The following is a 9,488-nucleotide window of genomic DNA, read 5'->3' as shown; positions in this document are numbered from 1 at the left end:
GCCATTCCAGCCCTGGGCCCCCCTCCTCTCGGCCAGCGCCCCTCAGTCCTGTCCCGCTGCCCTGTGGGCACCCGCATGGTGCCATTCCAGCCCTGGGCCCCCCTCCTCTCGGCCAGAGCCCCTCAGTCCTGCCCCGCTGCCCTGTGGGCACCTGCGTGGCGCCATTCCAGCCCAATGGAAAGGGGGTTTTGAAGTGAAATCTGTTCCCGTGTAACACTGACTCGCTGTCCCGGGGCTGTGGACAGCCGAGCGGTGAGTGCTGGGTGGGAATGGAGCCTGCTGGCAGTTACCCACGGCACGTGTCACTGCTGCCTGCCAAGCCCTGGGGATTCACGTGTCCGGGGCCTTCGCTCCTACTGTAGGGACACAGATGCCAAACTAGAGACGTTGAAACTGGACATCAGCTGCTCCTGAGGCGTCCACCGCAGATCAGCTGCGTCCAGCCTGACAGGAACCGATGGTTCAGCTTACTTACAGCTGCCAGTATCGGCAGGGACACCCCTTGTGGTCTCGCTGCTTAGCCCTCGCTAACCTGGGTCCTGACTGCTGCTTGGAAGCCACGGGCATGGGCTGCGCTAGGAAAGGGCCCTTTGGCCCAGCTGATCTCTGCTCTCCAGGCGTCCCCCCTGTCCAGGGGGCTGGAACAATGTGTACAGTGTGGGGGCTGAGAGCCACTGAACCAAACTAAACCCTGGATATGATGGAAATCACTTCAAGCTGGGGGTGCAGCCGCACCCCTCGTTCCAGCACCTCTGCCTCTGCCCTGCCTGCTCGGGTTTCTGCCCCTGCGTTCTGAGTCTCTGCTGGCGATGCCGCATGGAACAGAAACCCTGGCTGGTTTGGTTTCCAGACTGAGCTGGCAGCGTTGGTGCTTGGGGAGGCTGAATCTCGTGTTGTCCTTCTCTGGCCCCTTCCTCCTGGGGATCGCAAAGCACTTGGCAAGCCAGCGCATCTCGCAGCACCTCTGGGAGGAAGGTAAATAGTCTCCCCAGACAGGGAAACTGAGGCATGGGGAAGGAAGGTGATGTCCTGCAGTCACGCAGGGCGCTGTTGGCAGAGGCAGGCACAGAACCCAGGCCTCTGCTGGGCCATGCTGCTCCTGTCCTTGACTTGTAAAGTCAGTGCTCTGGGTCTGGATCTCCTGTGAGGAGAATCCTGTTACCCCTTAGAGCTGGTAAGTTACCTTCCCTGTCCTGCTGCCCCTTGGCCAGGCCCCCCTCTCCTGACGGTGACCAGCTGCAGCACACAGGCTCCCGGCAGTCCCCCTGCTTCCCCCTGGAAGTGATTTGTGCACTAATGATCCGCCTAGAGTTGGTGCCGATAGGCACTGCAGCAAACCCGCCGCCAGCCGGAGAAGGACCTGCGGGGCGGGGGGGAGGTGTCAGCTCCTTCGGGAGAGTAACCTGATGCTGACCTGTGACCTGTGCCCCCTGCAGTGGTGCCGACGACCTCTTGCCCATCCTGTCCTACGTGGTGCTGAAGAGTAACCTCCCGCAGCTGGTGGCGGAGTGCGCGGCGCTGGAGGAGTTTATCCACGAAGGGTAGGAACGGGGATTCCTCCTGCTGCCTCAGCTCCTTTGGCACTGGTGGCTCTGTGCGCCACCCAGTCCGGACGAAACAAAGCCGCCTCTGCATTTCCGGGCACTTAACGCCTGGCTGCTCTGTGCCAGATGCCGGAGGTGGCTCCTCCGGGCCCCATCCCAGTAGGTGATAGGCCAGTGAGTGGGTGAGCTGGGAAGGGGCTGGCACCGGAGCGGGGCCAGGGAGGGTGGGGAGTGCTGATATGGGAAGGTTATGCCTTTGGGAACCTGGCAGCAGATACTTCCTGCCCTTCCCCAACTCCACTCGTTCAGCCGGGACGCCACCCACAATTCCCCTCTCCTGCGCTGCTTTGCCTTTTCCCCCGGTACCGATTCCCAGCGAGACCCCTGGAGATTTGCCGATGGCTTCACCACGCACTGGATTCCCCCAGTGTCCCGTCCGCAGCAGCAGTCAGTGCCTGGCGAGTCTGGGGCCAGTGGCCTCTTCTCTCCTGCAGCTGTGATGACGCCTGTCACCCCCCTCGAGCACCCTTCCAGCTACGCTCTAAGGGACCCGTCCGTTCAGCTACGTAGCAATCACTTCCCTCCAGCAGGGGGCAGCACTTTAAGGGGATTTAGCAGAACCCACCACGATACAGGACCGGATCTAGCTCTCGCCTGCCCTTCTACGTGAAGCTGCAGGGAGAACTGAGGCAGAGGGACTGGGCTGGGTGCTGGGGCCACGCCGCCGAAAAGTGCCGTGGAAAGAGCTGTCCTGGAACCGCAACTTCCATCCTGTGAATATTTCACATTTCGAAGCAAGTGTTGGTTCCAGATTGGAGCGAGGCGCTGGGTGTGAGATTCTCTGCGGGACGGACCCGTCCAAATAGAGTCTGGTTTGGAAGCACCAAAATGGAGTTTTTCAAAGCTTTCTGTGCCTGGCTCCGTGGCCGTCCCGTATGCTGTGCTCCCTCTGGAGCTGCTGCAGGGCCGGGAGCCTGGGGACGGAGGGAGCCCGGCTGGCAGGGAGCTGGGCAGGTGCGGCAGCGAGAAGCTGCCTGTTGGAATGGACACTTTCCTGCAGAATGTTTCGATTCCATGAAATCGGCACTTTCCAGCGGGTAACTTTGCACCACCTCTAGCCAGGGGCTCCGTTCGGGCTCCAGCTCCTTTCACACAGCATCCTCCAGCTCCAGGCTGGGCCACCAGGGCAGTGCCGGGTACTCGACAGCATCCTCTCCTGCAACGCCCACGTGTTCCTTCGCCCTGCAGTGCCGTGGGCTCCCCTGCTTAGCCTGAGATGGGTGTGGCTAGCACCTCCAGGTGCTTAGACTGCAGAGCTGCTGCTTCTCGCCATGAGAGGTGACCGGGTCTCTGCAGCCCGGCTTCCTAGCCTGAGCCTGCCCCAGGGCACAGCTGCGGTATCCTTGTGAGTAAGGCACTGGGCTGGGACTCAGCAGATGTGGGTTCAGTTCTGATCCCTGCCACAGGCTCTTAGGTGACCCCAGGTAAGTGCCGTAACCCTCAGGGCCTCCATTCCCCACCTATAGTGCGGGGAGCCCTGTAAGTACCAGAGAAAGTAATGCCCTAAGCCCCTTGGTCCCACTCCCTTCACCTCCAAGCACCGGAGAGGGGAGTCGCCGAAGTCCGGCAGGAGCCCCGGCCTGCCCTGCCACCTTGCAGCTGCTCTGAGTGGTTTGAGGAGCTGCTTGTGAGGCTCCCTCCGACAGCCCGTTCCCCTCAGGAATCCCCATGGTGAGGAGAGGAGCATTGACCCTGGCAGTGCCAGTGGTGCCTTGTGTTGGCAAAGGCAGCGCACGCCAGAGGCCTTAGAAATATGACAAGCCCTGTGCAAACCAGCCCACTGTCTCCCCGCTCACGCCCTGCTTTCCACAGCCGAGCTGAGCCAGCAGTCTCTGCCGCGCCCTGGCGTGGAACGTGTTTGAGCAAGGTGGGAGTGTCTGGGCGAGGTGGGCGGCCCGGCTGAGCCCTGGGGGTACAGACCAGGTGGCTGAGAAGAGCCCGGGGCAGCCTGGGATGTATTTGAGAGGGAACTCAGCAGCGTGAGCCCTAGAGCTGCTGCTGGAAGGGCCCTTCTGGCCCATTGGCCCCTCAGCCCCCTGCACTGCTGCTTTCCCAGGGCTGCGAAGCCCCCTCCCCTCAGTGTGGCCACATCTGCGTGGTGGCTGGTCCCCTGCAGCTCTGCTCCCTGCATGCTGAGATCCCGGGGAGCGGCCTCCTAAGGCAGCCTTGGTGCCTGCAGCCCCTTGCCCACAGCCCCACCTAGAGCCAGGGGTGAGAAGGGGTTTCTGTATGGGGCAGCTGCTTTGGCTGGATTCACACGGTGTGGCCCCAGGGGTGCCTGGGAGCCAGCTGGACCCTTCAGCAGGACTGGCTCTAGGCACCAGCAAACGAAGCATGTGGTTGGGGCGGCAAAAAACCTAGAGCTGGCCCTGCCCTTCAGGGTGCCGTGGTGTGAGCAGTAAGTTCCCCTCCGCAGGCCTGATACCGGCCCTGGCTGGTGCTGAGGGGGAGAGTGGTGGGAGCCAGGCTGGCTGTCCTGGGCCGGGGGGGACCTAGCGTGCAAACCCCGCTCTGACCCCCAGGCCTGGTCTCCGCCCCCATAGCCAGTGGGGAGCCCCCAACTGGTGTCTTGCTGCTGTGGCTCTCAAGGCACTTCAGACACCGGTGGAGCCTGGTGTCCTTGGCCCCAGGACATGGGTGGGGACCAAGGGGCAGGGCCTCCCGTGCAGACCCAGCGAGTCAGTGCAGAGCTAGCGTTAGAGCCCGATTCCGGCCGCCCCTTCTGACTAAGCCAGAGCGAGCCGCTGGGCCGCCCCACTCCCCTGGCCCTGCTGCAGCCCCAGGGCCGGGCAGAGCCGCTGGCCGAGGCCAGGCCCCTCAGCTTGGCCAGGGAGCTGTCACAGCAAGTTCAAAAACCGAACGAGCTTCCTGGGCCCCCTAGAGTGGGCGGCTGAGGGAAGCTGGGCTGACCTGGCCCAGTACGGCTGCTGCCCCCTTCCTTTGAGCAGCCAGCTGAGAGCTCTATACCAGGGGTTATCCTGGAAGAGAAGTAGCACCCCTCACGGGGCCCTGGCCCCCTTGGCGTGCCCAGGGTACATGTGCCCCTTGGCGAGGGTGGTACGTCCTGTGCTGGGATGGGACATCACATGAGAGGGGCTGGCGGTTCCCTGAGAGGCTGGGAGCCCTGGGGTGAGGTAGCTTCCCCGCCAGGTGCCCTGTACCCAATCGGGCCATGTCCTTGGTGGGGAGTGGCAAGGGGACCCCAGGTCCCAAGGAGTTAATGGTGTTTTCTCGGCGTGGCGCGGGAGAGAGGGGACGAAGCTGCTGGTGGCCCTGGGAAAGCAGAGCAGTGGATTTCTGTGAGCAGCGTGTCATCCTCGCTCTTTCACACGTCCTGCTGCCCGGGCACTGAGCGCTAACCCAGCAGGCTCTGCTCCGTGTGGTCAGGGTTCCAGGCAGGCCGCCAAGCCGCGGAGAAGCTCTTGCCTTGTTCCTACTGAGCCGTCCTTGTGATCCTGTTAGCTCCAGTCAAACGTGAAGAGACTCAAACCGGCTTCTCGGGGTGGGGGCCTTGCGATGAAAGGGGCTGCAGAATGGAGGGGCTTTAATCCCCCTCATGCTCTCACCGGTCCCCCCAGGCCTTTGGCAGCAGCTGTTGGGCTTGTTGTGTGCAGAAGGGGGTTGGGAAGAGCATGCCCTGGCAGTGGAAGGGGGAATTGTTGGGCTCAGAGGACACAGCTCGAAAGGACCTGGGGCACTGACCCCTGGCAGGGCTGCATCCGAAGGTGGCTGATGATGCCTCCTTGGGAGTGTTCCAGCGACGTGCCCCCACTGAGCCATTTGGGATTCAGAGTTCCTGTCCTTCCAAAACCCTCTGACTTTGCAGGATTCCCTGTTGGCGGGAAGAGGCCTTACTCTCAGGGAGAATTGATTGAAATCCAAGCGATTGAAATCACCAATTTTAATCATGTTTTGTATCTGTACTTTTAGTTATTTTCCTAAAGAAAGGTTGATTCTCATTGGTTGGTAACCATTAAAATACGCTGATTTGCAGTTAAATATAGCCTTTACACTACAGTTGGTGCTGCTTTTTGCTAATCAGGAGGGTGCACTGTATCTAGAAACATTTATTTAAGCATTTATGTAGCTTAACTTGCATTCATTGAGATTCTTAATTTTTCATTGTTAGAAAATGGTAAGCGATACATTTCTGATTTACTGGATGATTAATATTTTACTTGTGATTTGTGTCAAGTTCTATTTGGATATAAATTCAAATTCAATTAAAAATGCACAAAACCAGCACTTTAATTTTTTTTTTTATTTAGTAGAACTTTCGTAACAGTTCTGGAGACATAAGAAAAGTTATTTGAAATGCAAAATTTGTTTTGATCAACTTTTTAAACTAACTGATTTGTTACACAAAGGAAGTATTGTCTGTAGCTAGTAAACTGAAGAGATTGTTTCTGGTCGCTGTGTCTTCCAGGATGATAGAACTAGTAGATCGCATCCTCTCACACCTAGTTTTTTTCAGAGAACAGAAGAGGAAAAGCACCTTTCCTGCTTTTTCAATCCTGGCTGGTTTCTTAACTTTGAATGAGCTAGTCACTGAACTGAATGAGTTGAATAAACTGACATGAAGACAATATTCTCTCTGCACCTGCAGAAGAGGCCGCTGCTGTCAAAAGCTGCTTTAACCCTTCCACAAATTCAGGCTCCAGGGACTTCCTCCAGTTCAGGGCTTTGACTTTCTTTAAAACTTGGCAGCAGACACGTAATGCTTCATATTGCATTTAATGTTAATGATTGTAACAGATGATGATAAATTGAGGCCTTACCATAGGTTGTCAATTTGAGATTTAATTTTAAATGGGTTTATTTTTCAAACAGAACCCTGTATTTGCTGTATCCCCTGCTTGGCTGTTAACCCAGAGCACTCACTGCCGGGGTAGTGTGGAGGCCAGCGGTCTGGGAAAGGAGGGGAGGGCTGAGCTTACACTGTGCGGTGCCCTTGGACAAGTTGCTGCCTCTGTGCCCATGGGTGGGACGGGCGTGGTGAGGCGGTTAGTGCGTGCTGGGGAGGCTCAGAGCTCGCGGTGGAAAGGGGTTAGAGCTGTGTCTGCAGGACCAGGCAGGTGGTGCCCCACTAGGAGATGGGGTGGGGCTCTCTCCAAGGTGGGTAGTGCTACTGATTGAAATCCCTTCCTGTGGCTTTCGGGGTGCCCTGATCTCTCTCGTTTCTGTGCCAGGTACCTGATCGGAGAGGAGGGTTACTGCCTGACCTCCCTGCAGAGCGCGCTGGCCTACGTGGAGGCCTTGCACAGAGGAGCCATGGTGAAGTAATGGGGCTTCGCGTCCGCCTGTTGAGCAGATGTGCCCCGCCCTGATCACTCAAACCCCTCCTTGGCTGGGAGATGGCGCTGACATGTCTTCCGGAGACACTACCTGGGGCCTGACTTGAAGAGAAAGGACCAGACGTTCCCCCCTTCCCTACCCCTTTGTCCTGCCTGCTGTGAAGAGCAGGGCATGTTCTGTGCAATGGTTTGGGGTGGCAGTGGACCCGGGGTTGCTCTGCACCTGACATGCTAAGTGTAACCACTGCGTAGCGAGGGGAGAACGGCCCACAGGCTTCGACCAGTAACTGCTGCTGCTCGGGCCTGTCTTGATGCTTTTTAGGAGCCTGTCTTTGCTGCTTTTGTGCAGGGCTTCCTCCAGCCTCCCCCTGGAGCACAGTGCACGGGGACGGGGGGCTGCAGGGGGCGGTTACTGTCCTGGGGTCCCAGCCCCCAACTGGGAGGGATGGCCTGGAGGGCTCTTGGCCCGGACAGCTGCCCTTGCTTTGAGCTGAGCACAGGGTCTCCTTGGGGGCCACCAGACCTGGCCCGTTGGGTAGCCTCCGGCAGCTGCCTGGCCAGGGTGAGTGGTGGCTGTTGGAGAGGGCAGGCCTGGAACAGGCCCCAGCTCTGTGGCTCCTCGTCTCGAATGTTGCCTGGTCTTGCCCTGTGGCCACTGCAGGGACCCTGGGCGCTGCAGCTTCTGACACGGGCGGTTTCATCCTATAAGGGACGTTGACCGCGTGGTGCCAGGAGCTGATGTTGGGCGCCGGCACCAAGCATCCTGCGGCTGAAGAGGTAGCGTCTACTCACCCGCCCCCCGGGCTGCGCCAGCATTTGAACTGTGTATTTAAAGTGTGTGTGTGTGTGAGAGAGAGAGAGCGGTTGTGATACCGCGTCTCAGCACCCGTCTCATTTCAGCTGCTGCCCAAGGGGCCCTGTAGGCTGCCTCTGGGGCCTGTACTGGGTGGGTGCTGGAGTCTGATTGGGCCAGCTAATGCGGAGCTGGCATCTGTGCACACCGCTTGGCAGTGGAGCCAAAGGCTAGTGGGTGTCTGGGCTGGGGGGCAGCATGTTCGTCCCCGGAGGAGAGTTGGGTGGAACCCGTGTGTTTGTTCTCCGTGACTGCACGGATGCTCAGTTCTGACCAGACAGCGGCTGGGGGGGCAGGGATGTGGCACCGCTACCTCCCAGGCAGGGGAGTGCTGTGCCCGTGGGAGCTAGGGCTGCAGGGCAGCGATTTCCCCTACCTCACATACTGGGCTCATTTCAGCTGGAGCTTTAAATGCTACTGACCATGGGGCAAAATCCCTGGCGGTGAAAAACTACTGGATCTGCTGGAGTTACTTGAAATCCTCCCTAGAGAGGGCGGCTGAGCCGGCCGCGGTGCCTGTCAATGGGGAGGTGAGTGGAGAACCTGGTGTCCCCCAGGAGCAATGTCGGACTGTCCTGGCCATCCCTGCCCCCTTCGGGCTCAGGGAGATTGGAGGCAGGGTGGTGGCACTGCCCTGGGCGTGGCTGTGAGAGCCGTGATCTTCCGGGGGGGCAGAGCAGAAGGGGCTCTTAATTTAGATGGAATAGCAGGACCCAAAGAGTTACGGGTGTTAACAAGACCCTGTCACTGTCCAACTCTAAACAGTGCCAAACGAGATCTGGGTTTGGTATACGGAGACCTCGGCCTGCTTCGCACCATGGCAAACAACCCTGAAAATCCTTCGGCTCTTGTGTTCAAGACAAGACAAGGAAAAGCAGATAAAGCCTTGCCCTGGGAAGTGTTGAATAGGGTGTTCATGTTAACAACACCCCGTTTGCTGTCCCTATCGCTGGAGAGATTTTAGCTGCCAGTCTCGGAGCCGGGGAGAGCTGTCCTGCTGGGGAAAGGAGTGAGCTGAGCTGGGGGCTGTTATTCCTGTTCTGTTTCCTAAGGAGACAAGACAAGACGAACACACAAAAGGGGAGGGGAAGGAACAGCAAAGAGACAATGCAACCTCTGTCTCCAGTGCTGACTTCTGAGAACCTCGCTGGTGGAAAATCACTGGCACAGCACACGGGCTGCCCAGCTCCGGCAAGACCCAGCAAATTCGTTCCAGCATTGGGCTGGGTGGGGCGCTGCTTTTAGCTGCCTGTCGGCTCCCAGGCTCCCAGCGGTGTGGCAGAATATACAGTCTCGGCCAGCTAAGCCAGGCGGGGGGGAAAGGAGAGAGAGGAAAGAAGAAATAAGGTGGGGAAGCGAAAGGATCCGGGGGGAGGGAGAGAGAAATTCTCACATCCCAGGTGGGGGTTACCCTGGTGCTGGCAGAGGGGTTGACGTCATTTCTCCAGCCCAGTCAGGACCTCTAAGGATTAGGATGACGAATGCCCGGGGTCCCAGGAGACAGGTGGTGTCAGCCACTATGGTGAAGCTTACTCCAGTACCTAATTTTTCTCCCCACTGTCTCTTTAAGGCCCTGCCAAGGGAGTGGTGGGCAGAATAACTCACCCCCTTGTTATTTTGTCTGCCCATTAGGCCTAGTTTCCTACACACCAGTTTTGGTTCCCTGATTTCTGGGTGCACACGTCTCTTGTTCACCAGGCATGATCTTAACACAGTCCTTGAGTTACGGCACTAGGC

At 58.5% G+C, this 9,488-nt stretch overlaps 1 protein-coding gene across 2 annotated transcripts in view; it reads left to right on the top strand.

Annotated features, from left to right (window-relative positions):
• Nucleotides 1–6,898, top strand: part of LOC113405027 (VPS9 domain-containing protein 1-like) — a 21,964-nt gene extending 15,066 nt beyond the window's left edge. For both annotated transcript variants that reach the window (XM_026663710.2, XM_026663712.2), the window contains exons 14-15: nt 1,437–1,541; nt 6,794–6,898. In XM_026663710.2, the coding sequence (XP_026519495.1) occupies nt 1,437–1,541; nt 6,794–6,887 (199 nt within the window). In that variant the 3' untranslated portion in view covers nt 6,888–6,898. The remainder of the gene's footprint in view (nt 1–1,436; nt 1,542–6,793) is intronic.
• The last annotated feature ends 2,590 nt before the right edge of the window (nt 6,899–9,488 follow it).

Source organism: Terrapene carolina, unplaced genomic scaffold (genome assembly GCF_002925995.2).
Source record: "Terrapene carolina triunguis isolate 2854851 unplaced genomic scaffold, T_m_triunguis-2.0 Scaffold33911, whole genome shotgun sequence".
Classification (NCBI taxonomy): domain Eukaryota; kingdom Metazoa; phylum Chordata; order Testudines; family Emydidae; genus Terrapene; species Terrapene triunguis.
This window is presented reverse-complemented; position numbering and strand designations above follow the sequence as displayed.